Raw genomic sequence first — 18,707 nt, forward strand, 5'->3', positions numbered from 1 at the left:
TTTTGTTGCTTTGCCCACACAAGATTACTTCCTTTGATCTTTATTAACTGAGTGCTTATTCTTGTTTGACATGCAAATACATTGCAGGCTGAGATTGAGGTCTATATTAAGGTCAAATGAGTGCTTTGTATATGTGACGTCAAACTTACGAGGGGAGTCTATTCCTGTTTCTGGGAGCAAGATAACTTCTTGAGAGACAGAAATAATGCACTTTTCTGTCCTGTTATGCTGAAGTAATGATACTGAACAATGCATTACTGTGAGTTTTGTCTCCATTTAGAATGTCTTACATCAGTGTATTAAAGGATAGACTACTTGGAAGATACTGCTCCTGGAGCTCTTTTCCCCATTTGGCCTTGACTTTGGACTATTACACCCCATTACAAATTATCTGAATATCTTTATTGTATCCTACTATTTGAAATACGCAGGAGCATACTTGTAGTTACTTGCTAAGTTGCTACGTTTAATCACCTCATGTTGGTGATTAAACAGTAAGTCAAAGCAAGAGTACTGTCTCTCAAAAAAATGGAAGTCGTCTCCTGACATGTCACTTCTTCAGAATCTTTTTGCTAATAAATTAAGCCAATGAGTTCTTGCTATGTTTGGCTGTTTTTTCAGTTGCATTCAGTGTTTCTCCTTCTTGTCTGCTGCGCTTTTTGCTTCCATCTCTCTCCTCTTTGTCCTGTCCTAAATATATATACTTGCTCCCACCTAAAGGCTGTGATACTGCATGACGGTCGCTGCTTAAATTCACCTCGGAAAAGAGTATTTGTGCTGGGTGCGGTGTGATTCCCTGTCTTGGCTGTGGGGTGCTATGATAATAAACTACCACAGTAAACAAAAATTGGGTTTGTACAACTTGTCTGAAAATACCCACAGCATGAAGTAATTCCACCAGCCAGTGCTTGGAGCCCTGGCCCAGAAACAGCTGTCTTTATGGTGGGGAACAGTGAACTCTCTTTATAAAAGATAGCAGTGGACGGGTCTGTGCCTCAGCATCTGTGTGGTGCTAATCTTTCTCTCTGTGTTCTCTCGCAGCCTTAATTTTTTCTCTTCCTTAAGCCAGTAAGATCAAGCTACATTGCAGTCTTCTGGGGAAAGCACTGTCTTCTGCTGGCAACATCTGAGGCTCAGCAAAGAAATGTTGCATAAATAAAAATAAACAGCAGCCACTGATCCCAGGGACAAGCAAGGTTTTTTTGTCTTAGAGCACAAGAATATTAGCATACCAACTTGTGTTAACATGAAGGAAAAATAGGCCTAGGACCTGTAGTCCTCAGAGGTGATACCAGCTTGTCAAACCAGGACATGTGAAAAGAGATCAGTACCCTGTGATGCGACACTGTGAGTTGTAAGATACACACCCAGCAACGTTTGTATGCTTAAGATAGCAACAGTAGTGGTAGAGGGTGTGGTGGTAGGTGTATGTCGGTGTTTCGCATCACGCTGCACACATATTCGTGTGGCTTGAGCTTTGAGGATTCAGCCCCCTCCTTAGGATCTTTAAAATGGGGCTTATACTATAAGCTAGTTAAAGGAATGGGTCAAATTAAATGCTTTAGCGGAAAGTCGATGTGGATTTGGTTGTATCACCTTCTCGGTCACTGCCCAGTAACAGTGCTGGCATAAAGGTATCTGATTTGTGGCTGGTACAAGTCCAGGAGAGCCCCGTATTAGGTGTGCCTAAAGGGCTATGGAACAATGCCGTGCGTTTGAAGCACACTGGTGATTTGAGTTTGCCCAGTTTGAGGTTTCTGCGATGAAACCTAAATTTAGCACAAACCCGCATTGACTAATTTTAACATTCTGCTGCTGCATGAGGCTCTGTCTAGAGTTACGTGGCATCGGTGATCGTAGCTGAGGCTTGCCTTGATGCTCTAAAATAGTAGCTGGACTTCAGGTCTGGGGTTTTTTTCTCCCTAGATGTATTAATATTACAACGCTAAAGGCGTGTATTTTGCGATGCCTACCCTTTGCAGTTTCCATCGCAAGATATTCTCCCACCGTGGTTAAATGTGGATCTCGAAGCAATGAGCTGAGCCAACTCTGCAGAGCTCTGTTAACACCTTAAATAATTTTTTGCATTGCTTCCGACTTTGCAGCGGGCTCCAGTGCATTGCGTACTGAAGTGAAGGCCGAATTGTTGGCTTGCCCTGGTCACTCGTGTGCAGCACCTGTGGGTATTGCTGTGCAGCTGCTGCAGGGTTGAGGGACGGGACAGGAGTCTGATAGCATCAGAACTGGGATAGCTGCAAGGGGGTTAGGGTGACATGGTTCCTAAATGCAATAATAATCATCGTAACCTGTACTTGTGTGGATATAGATCTTTTAGTCTGCAAAGCACGTTGAACTGTGCTGTAAGCTATCCCCTATGTCTGTAACTAGATCTTCGGGCAGGGTGGGGGGAATCTGGTCAAGGGAATGGTTTTGAAACCCTCTTAACAACAATGCTGCAAACTGGTGACAGTCATGCGATTCTGTAGCCGATAGTATCCAAGGCTTTGTTTTAACTCTGCGAAGAATTACTCCTTCAGAAATACAAGCCAGCTGCTGGTCCCAGACTGTTCTTGTTTTTCTTACAGAAGTTGAAAAAAATGTTGAAAGCATTAAAGCAAATGAAAAGAAATATATTTGAATTGTGCATTGTCTGTGTGATGTAGTTACAGGATGGAGGAAATGAGGAAATACTATCCAGTCTGAGCTTGTATACTTTACCCGATATAACTTAAAAAGCTTCGGATATACGATACAGAGTAGTAATCCTGTACTGTCTTGGATCCAGGATGGGAGAGCACCCTTTTCACTAAATAGGCTTTGATGCTAACAATTATAGTTTAGATTTCTATTTAAGTGAAGCCATAAATTATTCTTAGTTACAGTTGATGCATCTTTTCCACTTGAAAATTTGAAAGAAAGGATACCATTCATTTACGTTGGACTGTGATAATTATCATCTTCATCTTGTCTGTTTTTAATATGTTTAAGATTTCTACTTTACATTTAAAAACAAAGACTGTAAGAAATTATAATTATGGGACAATTAGAAGTGTAAAATGAATGTTTTAAACTGATGATCTCTCCACCCCTCCCTAATTTATTTCAGGTTTATGACTCCGACTGTTGCAACAGCATTCTTCTGGAGCTGCGGGAATATCTGCCAAAATACTTCGGTGTCTGGTCACCACCTACTGCACCAAATGGTACTGTTCTAATTTTATCTGTTAATCCAAACCTCCTGGAAAAATCTTCTGGAGATTGATTTTTGGCAGTTGTGAGCTCCGTGGGGTTTTTTTGGTTTTGTTTTGTAACCCACTAATGTTCCCACTAACAACTGGTTCCAGTTTGCAGTCCTTTGGCTGGATTAGGTATTTGGGGTCTTCCTCCTAGGGGAGATGGGGCATGGCCGTTTGTATGGCAAACGTTTCCCGAGTAGCTGGACCTGATGCATATTGCCCTGGAGCTCCTGCTCTGGTCTGGGTCATGTTGGCGGAGTGGACTGGTTGCATGTTTATGTCTGGTCAGGCCATTGGAGCCAGAGCCAGGCGCTGTGTGGGTGTGTAAGGAACCAAAAATGGATAGGTTGGGGCCTAAGGGGAGGTGTTCAAACTGGAATCTGCTGCTGGATCTCCAGAGTTTGGATGCCATCGCCGTGCCGTATCATACAAAGCAGTTGTTTCAGGAGGTACCTTGCTGGGGAGCTCTGCTTGTCATCCTCTGTTACTGGTTTGAATGGAACAAAGCTCTGGTATCTAAACTTTGTGTTTCTAAAACATGTTAGGAGTCAGGAAGAAAAAGGTATTTTGGGATGGCAATTGGAAGATTGTCTCTTCAAGAGAAAAGAGATATTATTGATGTATTTAAAACAGAAACTAGTTTTTCTTCTGGGGACTTTTCTTACTCACACTGGGGAAATGGAGCTTTGGGAACATACAGAAACAAAAGGATGCCGTTGAGTCCGTTTAAATACATGGGCACCAAAACTAGATGCTGTGCTCCTTTAATATAACTATGGCTTTTTTTGTTTATGCTGTCACTTGATAGACTTGTTTTCCAAAGAGAGTAGTAAGACAGTGTCCAAAGGCACTGTCTAAATTCTACAAAAAGAAATGCAAGGAGGACTGTGGTAGTACCCAGCACTTTCTTGGCTCAGATTTGCCTTCACGCTTTCATATTTGGCACTAACTCAAATAGCTCCACCAGAGCTATCTTTTTCCTTCCCTCATAATTTTATGTGTGTCATGGAGCTCACGTAATGTCCCCTCCAAATTGCAAATCAATGTTTGCTATTCACAGTAGGATCTTAAGACATAAAAATATGTGGTCTAGCCAAGATACAGTAATTCAACACAACCCTAGTTTACTTTGGGAATTCACTAGCTCTGTGCACCATGGGGCTGAATTTTGGCAGGTCTCCACCAATAGTCCAGACGTAGCCAGTAGGAATAACTGTTTAAAGAAAGAGTAACTTTTGATTTTGTTTGGTTTGCTTCTTGAAAAGATGGTGCGCTATCAGGAACCCTCTTCATAGAAAGCTATGGCGGGGGTTCAAACAAAACACTCCATTGCCAACTCCGTTATCTCAAGTATTAATGAGTTTTGTGTAGTCTTGATAGAAATCAAATAAACTGGAGATGACAGAGCTTAACACAACGTGTGTGTACTGGATACATCCAAAGCTAAGGAGGTAGCCATTCACGTTGGAAGTTGTTTAGCCGGTGTTTGCAAATGCAGTTTTGCTAATGCCAGATGTGAAGGAAAACCTCTGTGATGCATTTGTGCACATGCATTGGTGCTTGGCACCAGAGGTGAAAAGCATCAGCAGTGTTGCATTTTGACTGCATAAACAGTAGGAAAACAAGTTTAGAAAAACAGGAAGGGGAAGTAACCACACAGAGGAGGGACATGGAGAGGCTGTTTGGGGGAAACTGGGGATGGGTTTGTTACCTGTCGCCCCAAATTAGATGTGGATTAAGCTCTGGTTCAAAAGATTGAACAATATGCTTAGCTGCTGTGGTGCGTCCCAGTGACATTAGATGAGGGAATCTAGCAGCTTAGAAAGGTATCTAGTTCTTAAATGTAGATTGAAGATGTATTTGTAGGTTTTTGCAGTCTTGACATTGGAAGCCTGACCTTTCCTTTGGCAGTCACTGCTCTACAGACTCTGGGGACACAGCTCCATACAACCTCTGAGAGGGAACCCAATGATTCCTTGCTGTTGCTAAATTGGCCATAGGTGACTTCTGAAAAGCCAAAAATTAAGTTAAACAGTCTATCAGTTACCAAACTGTGCTTCCTGCATGTCCTGAACTATATATATTTTTTGAGAGTGTTTGTGTGGAGGAACAACGGCTTGCCTGGTTTGCCAGAGCAGAGAGAGGATGGCCACTGGTGTCCTCATTTTTTATAAAGTTCTTTTATTTATGAGATAAGGAAGAAAGAGGGCTCTTCGATGAATGGTGTCTTGTATGTGTAGCAATATAGTTGTTATCCTGGGTAGAGGGTTGAGAGTTTGAGTGGGTTCATACAGACATGAAGAGAATTGTAGCCTTGTGGTAGGAAAAAAACCAGACTAACTTAATTCAGGACCACTCTAAACTTGATCTTGAAGCAGGAAGTGCAGTGGGTAAGGTGGAGAACACAAGGAGTTTATTTTCTTAGAGGAATATTTAGGGAGAAAGCATCAGTCTTCTATGCTGAAAATGTAGATGAGTGGATCAAACTGCTAGCTAGAAGGGGTGAAATCTATTAAGTGTAAATGAGAATATAGGAAGTGTGACAAAAAGATGGACTGATAGTCACAGTATCAATAAAATTTTGTAAAGTAACTGTCCTGTTATGCTGAAATCGCATACCTAGTACTACTGCACAGGAGATGGAGTTAGAGATAGGTGACACTCCATCTCCCTAAGCTAATCTAAAACTGGAGTGAGACAATTTGATTTGAACTTTGGGTTTGCTGGCATTGTGGGCATTTGGAGTTTATTAATAAAGAAGTGGAAAAGTTGTTATAAAGATGTAGGAGCCATCTTAAGCTTTTTATATCTCCTTCTGAGAGTTCTGGGTTTTGCTGCCTACTTGTTGCCCCTGCATATTTTTGTTTAAGTAACTTGACTGCTGCTCATTTCATACTGTGCTCTAATTTTTGTTGCCTAAACTGAGAACAGGGTAGATAAATACAAGCCAGCTTCAAACCTTTCTTTTCTTGCCTTGGTGCTGGGAGCAACTGAGGCTTTTCCCTGCTTATTCATATGGTTTGAGAGATATCTTGTGAGTTATGAGAAGTCAGACGCCTCAAGTTATTTTGTCCCTTCTGATTCCAGTGAGGACTGAAAGAATCAGCATGTACGTGCTGAAGTCTGCAGTGGTTCATGCCATGCATACTTGCTGAATTTTGGTGGTCTTTCAGTTTGTCTCCTTTAGGACTGTAATAAAATATGTAAATAATACATCAAGCCACATCTTCCTGCCTCCTTCCCTGCCACTGAAAAATGGAAAGGGGGAGGGCAAGCCACTGAGGAATGATTTGTTTAAATCCTTGAAATATATAGTCAGGATTATTTACCAAAGCTAAGATACAAAAATCCTTAGGAATTCTTTTCTCTGCAGGGGATTTTAAGTTAACCTGTTTTTAGATGGCGAATGCATGATTTTCAGAAGCACGTTGGGTTAGCAGTGTACTACACAATAATTCAGAAAATCTGAACTGCTTGAAAAATCTGCCATTTTTTGTTTAACAAAACAGAGGAAGGAGAGTGCTCTAGTTACCTAGGCTCAGCTGCAGACTTGTTGATGACCTTGAGAAGGACACTTGGGGTCAGATTCTCAAAGACTATGAGAGCACCTGACTTGAGAAAGTAGAGCAGTGATACCTACCGATGCCTGAATCTCAAGCTTACTTTGTTTGCCTTAGTCTTAATGCTTCGAGATATTGTAGGGGTAACTGTTGAAAGTTGCGATATGTTCTGATACTGTGGTTTTGGGATCTGTTGCAGTAGACTGTAGATCTTGAATACAATGCCAGTAAGAACTGAACAGTGCCAGGAAAGACGAAGCGTAAACACCTGATGCATTTTTCTGAAGCTGTAATGAGAAGAAATAACTTGCTATAATGCTTTATCTGTGCTGGCATTGCTCTTCTCACAAGGACAAAAAGCTTTTTGAGAGTGGGGGTGTGCATGGAACAGATGTAACATAGTCTTAATTCTGACCTAGCAGTTAGCTAACGATGCAGACTTAAATAATAATACCAAAAAGTGTGAAAGACATGAGTAATTTCTGGATAATTCACAGGCTTTTTAAAGTAATTAGTATTTCCCAGGGTTAGTGTTAGCTCCTAAGTTATTTTAATGCTTAATTTTTTTAAAATAGTAATTGTTACATTTTTAGGAGGTCAGTAAGGGAGGTATTCTAGCTTAACAGATCTGAAATGGATGGGGAACTAACAAGTCACAGATATTTAGAACTTTTAAATATTTTGGAGGTCTTGAATGCTGGTGCTGTATGCTTCAAAAGAGGGGTTTGGACCAGTGGAGTAGAGGACAGAGGATAACCATGGGTGCTCTACAAATGCTTTTGATGGGAAGAGCATGGCTATCTTGCCTGCATGTTGTCTGAAGGGAAGTATGCTAGGTTTTGGGAGATTTAAGTTCTGCTTTTGAAGCTAGTTATGGGTTCTCTTTTTGTTGCATTATGGAAATAGATGTTTTATACTACTTAATATACAGTTATATTTTAGGGTTGATAAAAACATTGCATCTAAACAATTTGTATAATTTGTGGTAACTTGCAATTTGTATAATTTTGTATTTGTAACAGTTTGAGTCCGGAGGTACTCACAACATAATCCAAAGCATTTTGGAGTTGGTGGTGAAGGACTGCAGCCATTTTCTGAGATGTTTTTGTATTTATTTTCTTTCCCCACCTCCCATGGCATACACCTGGCTCGGTGCTTTTGAGAGCTAAGTACTGAAAACCTTGATTTTCACTTAGGAGTTGTTTTCTGGATTGTTTTAGAGGGGTGACACAAATATATTGATTACAGTGATTTCTGTAATATGCAAAAAGGATAGGTGTGAAGGATGGCGCTTAGACTTTTACAATTTTAATAACAGATAGCTAAAAGGTTATATGGACTCCCCTGGATTCAGTAGTGGTTCCCCAAAGCCCTGCAAAAGCTGTGGTAATACCTGACTGAATTAGACCTGTGTATAAAAACTTTGAATAGAAAAAGTGGCACCTGCAGTTCAGGTAATAACAGAACACACTTCCTGGTAGGGAGAGTATTTGTCCTGCTTCTCCTTAGGGGATATCTAGTGAGCAAGTATCAAGTATGTTTGCTGCCTATGGCTTCTCAAAGTTAAGTATGAGTTATTTTAGCTTGGATATCCCTGCAGTTGTAGCTAACAAACCTGGTTTATGTGTGAGCTAGTCTATAATGAAACTCTTTTTGCTGTAGCTGGATTGATTCTGTAGCCCAAAGGACATTGAAAAGTACTGTAAGTTGATACAGTGAGTTAGAGTAGAAGGCTGGATTTTTAAAATAGTGTATTGATTTGACATGCTTTCCTGAGAATGACTTTACATTAACAGTATGCTTTGTGCCATCTATACATAAAGCAGGCACCTAAGGATTAAATCAAACCTATTTCAGATTGATACATACATAGTTTGGGGAATTGGGACATTTGATCATGATGGTGTAAAAATTGAAGCTTTAAGTGGGACTTACTAAAGTAATAAAAGTCCCTTTCATTTCCTATCCTTAAGAAAGTGTTTCTACTTATTAAGTGGAAATGGAACATTGCTTGTTCCCTTTATCTTAACTCTAACTGGTTTTGTTACCTGTCTGTACAGCTATCAAAACAAGGCACTTTGTCCCTCTTCCCTCTTTAAGCTTGAACTGTTTTTGCTTTCTTTGGCAATCCCATTTTAGATTACGCTGCTGGAATGGGGAATAAGACAATGTTTTTGTGTCTTCAGATTGCATTAAAGCCAAAGAAATACACTCATGGAGTAGGCTGTACCTGAAAGAAGAACAAACTTTAATGTGAAGTTTGTGACTGATAACAGGTGGATTTGCAGAAGCCAATGTGAAGAGTGAGATGTGTTAATGCTGTGTGTTGTCTTGGTACACATCGTGCCCTGGCAAGGGCTAGAGATCTGTGCAGGCTTCCTCCAAGCAGAGTTATCTGTGAGTCAAGCAGCTACTGAAGTTTGTTTTCTTGTTGTGTTCTGACAATCAGTGCTATAGATCATGTTGGTAATAGTCTCTTACCTGCACTGGAGAAAAGCATAAACCAGTTTGACCAGGTGTTAGATACTCCTTTACATCTTCAAGCACTCCAAAGGGCTTGGGGTTTTTTGGTCCACCCACCCTCCCAGAGGGACTTTTGGAAATGGATTAAAGGCAGCCTAGGATTTGAAGAGGGTTTTCCCCAAAAGGGTGTGCCATGAGAAATGAGTACGGATGGGACTGGGATAAAAAGAAGAAAAATGAAATGCATTTCAGCTGCTGTAGGGTAGGACTCTGCAATGTTAATTTCATTTTTAAAATGACACAAACAAAACTTGCCATTTTAATTCTAGCCCTTTCACACAGAGAAAGAAAACACCATCTCCATTGCAAAACCAGCCATGTAGTAACCTGCATTTGTATGTGCTTATTAATGCTATTTGAAGTATGCTAATGGCTTAATAAAAGCTCCTCATGAATTTCTTCTGGGCAATAATTTGAATTTGAGTGCTAGGTTAGCACACTTTAATTGTATACAATTTTCTAAACAATAAGGCATTTAGAATTTAATGCCAACAGAATTTGTGGGTGTCAATGACCATGATTTAGTCTGTGTTCAGTGATAAATTTGACTCTTAAAGAACTCACATGATGTTAAGCCTTAAAGTATTCTTCCTCCACAGAAGCTCAGCAGAAACTATATAATTATTTTGCTTTGACCCACTGTTTATGAAAGTTTTGTCTTTTTAACAGATACGTATCTAAAACTGGAAGATGTGACCCGTAAGTTTAATAAGCCTTGCATAATGGATGTAAAAATAGGTCAGAAAAGTTATGATCCGTATGCTTCAGCTGAGAAGATACAGCAGCAGGTCAGCAAGTACCCGCTGATGGAAGAGATTGGCTTTTTGGTACTTGGCATGAGGGTAAGAACTTGTTTTGTTTTCAAATCAGCTTATGCTCTGGCCTGTTGTCCCACACCAGATACAGTAGCTAGTTTTTCAGGCAAATGACAATCCTCTTGAGTTTTACGTAAATGAAGCGTTATCTGAGTATGTTGGTAGTACTGGTATCAACTGTTGTGTTCCAAAACACAGCTCTTGTTCACAACAAGTGTTTAACTTGGCTGTGTCCCTTCTGGGAATCTATTTGCAACCTGGGTTCTGTGTATGTATACAAGAAAGGGGTTGGGACAGGGCACTAGGACACTATTATAGAAGAATAAGTTAGCTCTCAGAGGTGATGCATGTAGCTATAAATAGCTGCTTACGTTCTGCATTTAAAAAAGCTTTCCACCAGAAGAAAAGTTCTTTGATGCTTATGCGCTTGAGGAACAACTGTCAGTTGAAGGTTAGTTTGAGATGGATGAGGCCCTGCAGATGTCCATACTAACTCTATTGCATTTCCTTGTCTTAGGTGAGGAGAAAGATGAAGATTCAGTATTGGTGTATTGGCTACTCTAAAACTTCATTGTAAAGAAAAGCTGTACAGAACTTTTATGGAGCAGTAACATAAATGTGTTGATGTCAGTAATGAATTCCTGATGCAGTGCATTTAAAGTACTTTTTTCTGCTGCGATTGGCACAGGAATAATTTTCTTCTTGATGTGAGATTTTTGTTTTCCTTCTCGCATACACAAAGCCAGGGCTTCTCAAGCCCTGCATCAACAAGCATAAATGGCTGAAGACTTTGATTTGCTTCCCCTTTGCTATTAGACAGCAACAATACACAGATTGCACCATTGTTTGAAATAATTCTAATATCTCCGTAATGTTTTGTACTTAATTGCCTAGGCTCTCAGCCTTAACTCTGTCTTGAGATAAGCTTTTACAGCTATAAATTATAGTGGTCATGAGTAGTAATTATATAAGCCTATGAGAAAGAACGTGGGAGTCGAGTCAAAAACCAGTCAAACAGTTTAGTTCGAGAAGGAAGGCTGGAGATTACAGCTTTGGATTTGGCTTATGTCGTTACATAACCTTTCTTATCTCATGTGTAAAACAATGTACTTCAACATCCTTTGTTTCGTGACAGTGCAAAAGGAATGAATGCTTGCTTCCACGGTATTTTTGCTTGTGACTATTGTTTCTAACATTGTCATTTATTGGTGTCTTTATCCTGTTGCAGAAATTCTTTCATTTCCCTAATTCAAACTGTATGTATAATGATGGCTCCCCCAAGCATTGCAGTTTCCCGTCTGGTGTTTAACTAGATGAGATTTGTTTTGTGCCTTTGGTACCAAATTGCATGTTGGAAGTTATTTTCCAAAAAGAATTCAAAAGATTCCTCCTCCCCTCACACAACACTTAGCAAAGTCTAAATTCACAAGGCATTTTCTCTGCTCAGCTTGCCGCCTCTTGATTATGGGGTGCTCTCTGCCTGTCTGCTCGCTTTAGTTTTGCAAGATTCTGGCCATAATGCAAAACACTCTTCTGTACGGGCATTTACTGCCTGTAACAGCTCACACGCTGGATAAAGGTTGCTAGCGTTTGCTGGACAAAACATGGTAAACACGATTCAGAAAGTAGAGGGGTTTGTGTTTAATTTCTCTGTTCAGTGTTATTTTTGACATGGAGGTGGGCTTGCTTATTAGGTTTCTATTTTAGAAGAGCAAGAACAAGAGGGCCAGGAAAAATAGAAAATGTAGTTATCTATGTTATTTAAAGCACACGCCATATAAGTTGTCATGAAGAGATACAAGCAAAAATGTTTTACAGGTGGGGTTTTTTACCCCGAAATTTATTTATAGTGGGTTTTTACCCCACGAGCCATTGATACACCTTTTTTTAATGTACTGGTAAATAAGCAGTCATCTGTTTGTATGTAAAATATGTACGGTTTGTCCTTAAAAGAAGCTAGTCTCCTATTTGGCAGAGCTTTGATTTATGTAGGTAGTTCTGGCATTTGGCATGTGCTAAACTATATTCATCTTAAGGCACTGAATAGACAGAATAAATGCATGGAAACGTGTTTAGAAAATACAGTCATTTCAGTAACACTGGTTAAAACCCCAATTTCATATTTAGTGGAAAGGTTCCTTTCTTTAACAGATGACAACATAGATGTGTTATGAAAGTAGTGAGAGTTTAAATATAAGTTGGAAAACGGAGGTATGGTTCCAGCAGCAAAAATACAAGTTACAATATGCTTTCAGTAGTAGATGTGTAAATATGTAAGAAATATCTTTGCAGTGCATGCAATATTAAAAATAGAGTATTTTGTATGCTGTTGAATACAAGGAGAATGTGTGGGTTGTGATCTCATTTCGGATTTGCAATATGTTCAGAATCCACAATTCCCAATTTCTGCAGGTTTTCTTGCAGAACATCTTGATTGCACTATCACGTAGTCCATAATGTTTCTGAAATGTGTTTTTTAAAGCACAAACCGGTGATTACGTAACTTTACCAGTATAATCCATCATTTGCTTTTATTGTTTGTGCCTATGAGCGTGTGCATGCAGTAATGCAGATACCTGATCAAAGGTGGTTTTACAAGTGAATTTCCTAATCTACAGCACATGATCCTGCAAGATATTTTAAAACTGACTGTAGCTGAGTCCATTTTATGAGTTCTTTATGAACCCTTTCTAATGTCGTGGTAATTTTCATAAGCTCTGATGTGTTAATAAAAAGATTTAGGAAGGGAGGAATAATAAAGCTATTAAATACTGCATCTAGGGTTCATATTCTTCCACAGTAAAAAAATGACCAGATCTGGGTTTTTTTTACATTTAAGTCTAATTCAAGCTTTGATGTTTAAGAAAACAGGGAGACAAAACAAAACAAAAACTAACACCCCCCCACTCCCCCAAACTAAAAAAAAAAAACAAAAACCAAAACCAAAACAAACCCACAGCAAATGAAACAAACCAACCACAAGCCCTGGAAAAAATCCTCCCTCCAAACAAGCAAGTGCCCCCCAAAAGTGTGGAAATAGATGTCTGCAGTGGCTGAAACGAGCAGTGAACCAAGGCTTTGCTTGGTTCCTCTGTGCTGGCTTTGCAACCTCTGTGCACCACCACCTCCTCCGCTTTTCTCCCTTTCCACTTTCACTCCCTGGTTCTTGCAGTTGAGTTCAGCTCATCTGTTTCTCAGTCTGACGGTGCTGAATCCATGCTGCGGTTCCTCGGAGTCTGGTATCTGCTAGTGGATTGAAGGGTATGTTTCAGAAGTACTTCCTTTGTAGAGTTCAGGAGATTCATCTGTCATCCTCTTGGGCAAGTTCTAGCAGATGGGTACCCTGGCATTTTTTTCCAGCAATTTTTCCTTACACAAAAGACTCGTCATGTATATGACAGCTGGTCCGCTTGTGTCCATATGGCTGATAAGATTTCCTATATGTTAGGAAAAAGCTGATGATGGATGAAATGAAGGATGGCCTCTTTTCCCCCCATTATATAAAAAGGAGGCGTAAAAGAAATTTATTCTAATGAGGTGCTCTGCGGAAGTTCTGGGAGTCCAAAATTATGTATTAAGCTATTTTAAAATGGTTCATGATTTAACTGCAGTGTCGTCGTTTCTTTTTATTTAGGAGATAATTAGTCTGCTTTTTCACTGAATTAGTTTTAACATAATTTCATTATACAACTTATTTATGTAAGGACCTTACTAAAACTTTATATTGATTGTCAGAGCATTTGGTGGTATACTTAATCATACAAAGCACTCTGTCAAATACTAGAACAAAGCAGCAGAACAGATAGAATAATATGTAAGTATAGTCTTAGAAACAGGGGAGCAGGGATGCATCCTTCCTCTGCTGAATTTTCAAGCTAGCAGCAAGCAGGGATGTATGTACTTTTATCACTTGTGGCCTAGCAACAGCAAAAGTTTTGTTTTGTTTTGTTTTTAAAAAGGGGGTGTGTGTTTAGATAAATGGATTTGGATAAATGGGCATGCTCTCAGCAGCAGTAATAGTGTTATAGCATTGAAGCAGTAGTATCAAATAAGAGAATGTATTTTAAAAAATTTCTCCCTTTGTTATTTTTTTTCTTCAAATCCTTGTTTTACTTTCTTTTGGAAAAAGAAAAAATAAGGCTTGTTAAAACTCAGTGTCTTAAGTCTTCCACTCAGGCAGCATGAGTCCGTGCGAGATCACAGGACTGCAGAGAAACCTGGGTTCTTCAGACGTGAAGGAAACCTGTATATTTATGTAGGGACAGTCGAGAGGTCCAGGCAAAAGGTACCCAGTTGTGGGTGTGGGTCTCGGCCTGGTGCTGGAGGTGGCCCCTGCGAAGGTGATGGACTGATGCTGGTGTTGGATGTCCTCGGGGGTGCTGTCTGCTTACTCCTGCTTTTGACTTGGGTCTGGTTTTGGCAGCAGGCTGGATGCTGACCTTCAGATGCCAGTTACGAGCACAGAGGTGCCTTGCTGTAAACAGAAAACTCTGTGTAATATTTAAACACTCACTCGCTCTTACCTGTCTGAGTGTAAAATAGGGGTTAAGTTAAGTATATTTAAGGAAAAAATACAAGGGGTGGACAGCTCAGGCCTTTGAAATCTGGATGTCTCAGCATCGGAGTGTGTATCTGTAATCTCTGTGTCCTTGTTCAGAAGAGCAGGTCCCAGGCTGCCCTCGTGAGCATGCAGGGAAGCAGGGACGGGCACTGGGAGCTCTGTGAGAAACTGCTTCCCAGGCACTGGCTCGTGCACAGGAACGTCAATGGCATTAGTAGTAGTCCCTACTACTACTAATTAAAAAACTGAACCTGTTAGCATGGTGGATTCCAGTTCTGTTTATGCATAAACTTCAGTGAATGGGAGCTGCTTGTAGGCACAAAGTGGAGCCCCTGCTTTGTCAGCCAAAACAGCTCTGATCTTGTGTAGTAAGAATGTATAAAAATCACTGATGAAGCAGGAGTTTTCTTGAAGGCAATGTTCTGCAGATCATATAAGGAATTTTCTTTGTCTTGCACTATACAGTGAAACTCCTTGTGAATACAGAGCAAACATGTAACGAGCTGCGGCAGGTGGACAAGAAATGAGATTTTCCTGTCTAATAATGTCCTGGCCATTGTTAAGGCTACAGATTTTACTTATTTGACTTGTCATCATTTTGACAGAAATGGGCTAGTACAGACAGCTGCAACAACACAGAAACAGAAGAAGGTTTGTTCAAAGGCAAATATCCTTTTGGGAAGGGTTGGTAGTAGCTTAGTAGTGGTGACAGCATGAACAAAAGCACAGTGAAGCAAGAGGTCCATAGACTAGGAAGCTGATTTTAGTCTTCTGCTACTACTGCACAGCCATCCCTGTGTTTTGGGGGGGTGGGTAAGGGTGAAGCAAGAACTGGTTAAAGCTTATTTCTGTTTGAACATGGTTTTGTGTTCCTCTGCTTTCAGTATGGGGCTTAATGTATTTGGATTTGGTTGAGGTTTTCCAGGGATGTTTCAACTAGTCACTTCCTTGCAGTTGAGAAAAGGCTTGAAGCAGTATTAAGAGACAGCTCTTTGGCTAACATGAAGAATACTTTCATGATTACGTATACATGTTGTCCTTTAATGCTACTGTCTGCAGCCAAGCCCATTGGTAACCACGGGCATTCTGTCTGAGTCTTTGCTTGTTCACAAGATGGCTAAATAAATACATTACACTGTTGATATGTGTGGGGGACTTGGTAGTTTGTCATCGACCATTTTGTATAGTTAAAAAATGCACTGTTAATGCAAAACATGCACATCTGCTTGGGTATTTTTAAACTATATAGAAAGCCATTTTGGGGGGAATGGTTTTGTGCAAATTATGAGAAGAGGTAGAGCGGCTTCACGGGAAACCCAGCTCAGAAGCACAGGGGGCTTATGTGCAGCTCCAGCATTTCTTTGGAAAACAAAATGAGCTTGCAGATCTTAATCAGCATTTTTGAGCAAGTGCCCATGTTACAAAAACTGTTAGCTCCTACGGGGAAGAGATAATGTTCTGGTAAACAAGATTATTTGTTCAGGAGTGTGGTGCAGTGTATTGTGGAAGCTGCCCCTAGACCAACTAAATGAGAACATTTGAATATTATTAACATGAAGACACAGCTAGTGAAAACTTACATGTAGTCATCAGACTCTTGATCCCTTTCCTAAGGAATATTTCTTTTTTTATTTTTGCTTTATTTAATTACCTTTGGCTTGTGGCTCTTTAAATTTAAAAAGTTTCTGAAACTTTTTGTATGTTTTTGAAAGTAACTTTGGTACCTGAAGTATTTACATAAGGAATCTTTGGGTTCATATGTTGTATGCTGTACCTCTTTTATGTGCTTTGGGAAAAAAAACCCAGTGGTGAAAAATGAATGTTTTTGTGAAACGAAAATCACACTTGTCAGATGCTGTTTTACAGTAACTCACCTCTGCTCTGCACTTCTGCAATTTGTAGATATCAGGGTCTCAGTTTCTATAACTATCATAGCGATGGAAATAGGAATCATAACAGTGGGAAGTGTCTCTACTTCCAAGTGAGTTTAAACATTCAGGCTTACAACTTATTTCTTTAGTATAACCAGAATTATTTACTGCCCCTTCAACTTGTGGTTGATGACTTAAATCAGCTTCCACACACTATGATTTAAGTTCCTTGGGGACCCTGAATTTAGTTACTTCTACCTTTTTGTCAAATTAAGACCTAATTGAGACTTTTCTTCCCAGCTGCTTTGCAAAGCAGGAGTTACGGACCTGTGTTTTCATGCTATGCTTGTTGTGGTTTGGATGGGGTAGAGAGGTTTCAGGGTGGGAGGCTGCAATGAAAACAGGGAGTTCTTAATTTTTTTAATTACTGCTCATGTACCACTCCTTTTTTGTGCTGGTGGTTCACTGTCCTGGACTTTCTCTGTGGGCTACACCAAGAAAAAGACCCCAAAGCGGGGTTTGGGGGCAGGCCCCTCACTGGTGTGCCCTGACTTGCTTTCCATGGGATCCATTCTTTTTACGACAGGTGAAGGGAGGGCAGAGCGCTGCAGCCGGAATGGGTGCTGCAGGGTTGGGTGGTCTGAACAAGCGCCAAGCACAAAAGTTTCTGCCAGAGACAACTGCCTGCTCGGTAACACCATTATTTCTGCAAATAAGAATTGTCTACACTCTCATAAACAAATTATACTTGGGCCTGGCTGGCTGGCAGGTTTCTACTATGGAAGTTATTTCAGTTAGAGAGAAAATGTGTCTCTATGTAACACAGTTTTGAATTAAGTTGTTAAGCTTGTACAATTCCTGATATGGACAAAGCTGTACCCGTATGAGTTGCCTCCCTTTCAGACGAAAGCTGATGTACCACTGTCAGTGCTGGAACCGAGCTTTCATTCGACTGCTCTCATTTATTTAGTATAACCTCATTTGTGCCAACAATTACAGTTTCAGATGGGTCTCATGGAGCTGGGCCTTCCTGGTCACATCATAATATATTTCTTACTGTTTTGCTGCTGTGCTTAGTATTTTTATAGTTTTAAGAACTGCAAAATAATTGCATTGAATTTTTGAGCTTGTTACATCTTACTGGTTTAATATTCATAGCAACGTGGGTAGGAGTATAATAGTTTCAAGTCTTAGCATTGATTTGCAAGGCAGGTGCCATATAAAATATTTTCCTGTAATGGATGTGTTGCTTTTTGCTGACATAATGATGTCTTTCTAACACAGGAAAGCTGTAGCTCAGAGCCCAAGCTGTAAAGGGAGAGGATTTTGCAGATCAGAGCAGTAGAGGGCAGTGCTGACTGCTGCAAGCAACTTAAAACTCTGCGTGGGCTAAATGGTACCAAGGATTTTGTAGCCTGTCTGTAATGTGTCTCTTAGCTCTGCAGAAGTATTGGTTGTTCGAAATAAGTACTGAGTTACCTCCTTGTTTCCTGCAGGTTTACCATGTCTCTTCTGACAGCTATGAGACGCAAAACCAGCACTATGGAAGGAGCTTGACAAAGGAAACAGTGAAGGACGGTGAGGGAATTTGTGTATTGGAATTTGGTGCTCTTGGATATTTTTCATTTTATTTACTCATTTATAGAACTGTACAGGAAAAGCAGTTTGTGTGTTCCCATTTTAAAAGTCTGGTTTTCTCCTCTTGCCGGATGGGTCTTTAACTGTTTGCTGTTTCATTCGAACTACCTGTCGATCCTAAATTAAGTTTGCAGTTGGCTATAACAGTGGTGTAGACTATAGGAGTTTCCTCATCACATGTCTTTTACTAATAATGAGGGGGTGATAGTGGTAAATTCAATTTCTTTGCAGCTTTGAAACTACAATGAAATAGAAATCTTTTAGAAGTATTAAATGTTTTTATGCTATGTATATTTTTATCTCTAGTTGTCTGCTGTGAATATATCCTGTCTTTTCTATTAGAAAGCTACTATAAATGCACCTTTCAATTTAAGGGACCTTCTTGGTTGAAGTCATTCCATATGTTGCTCTATGTTAACAATAAATAAAAATGCTGCCATCATACAGCTATTTGGCGATAACTATTTCAAACTCGTTATTAGTTGACATATGTTCATCTGTCC

At 39.9% G+C, this 18,707-nt stretch overlaps 1 protein-coding gene across 2 annotated transcripts in view; it reads left to right on the forward strand.

Annotated features, from left to right (window-relative positions):
- Nucleotides 1-18,707, forward strand: part of IPMK (inositol polyphosphate multikinase) — a 43,692-nt gene that overhangs the window by 18,726 nt on the left and 6,259 nt on the right. For both annotated transcript variants that reach the window (XR_008237011.1, XM_052799918.1), the window contains exons 3-5: nt 3,107-3,203; nt 9,989-10,161; nt 18,063-18,144. Coding sequence is in view for 1 of the 2 variants with exons in the window: in XM_052799918.1 (XP_052655878.1) it covers nt 3,107-3,203; nt 9,989-10,161; nt 18,063-18,144 (352 nt within the window). In the remaining variant the exon portion in view is untranslated. The remainder of the gene's footprint in view (nt 1-3,106; nt 3,204-9,988; nt 10,162-18,062; nt 18,145-18,707) is intronic.

The sequence above is a fragment of the Harpia harpyja genome, chromosome 10 (assembly GCF_026419915.1).
Source record: "Harpia harpyja isolate bHarHar1 chromosome 10, bHarHar1 primary haplotype, whole genome shotgun sequence".
Classification (NCBI taxonomy): Eukaryota; Metazoa; Chordata; class Aves; order Accipitriformes; family Accipitridae; genus Harpia; species Harpia harpyja.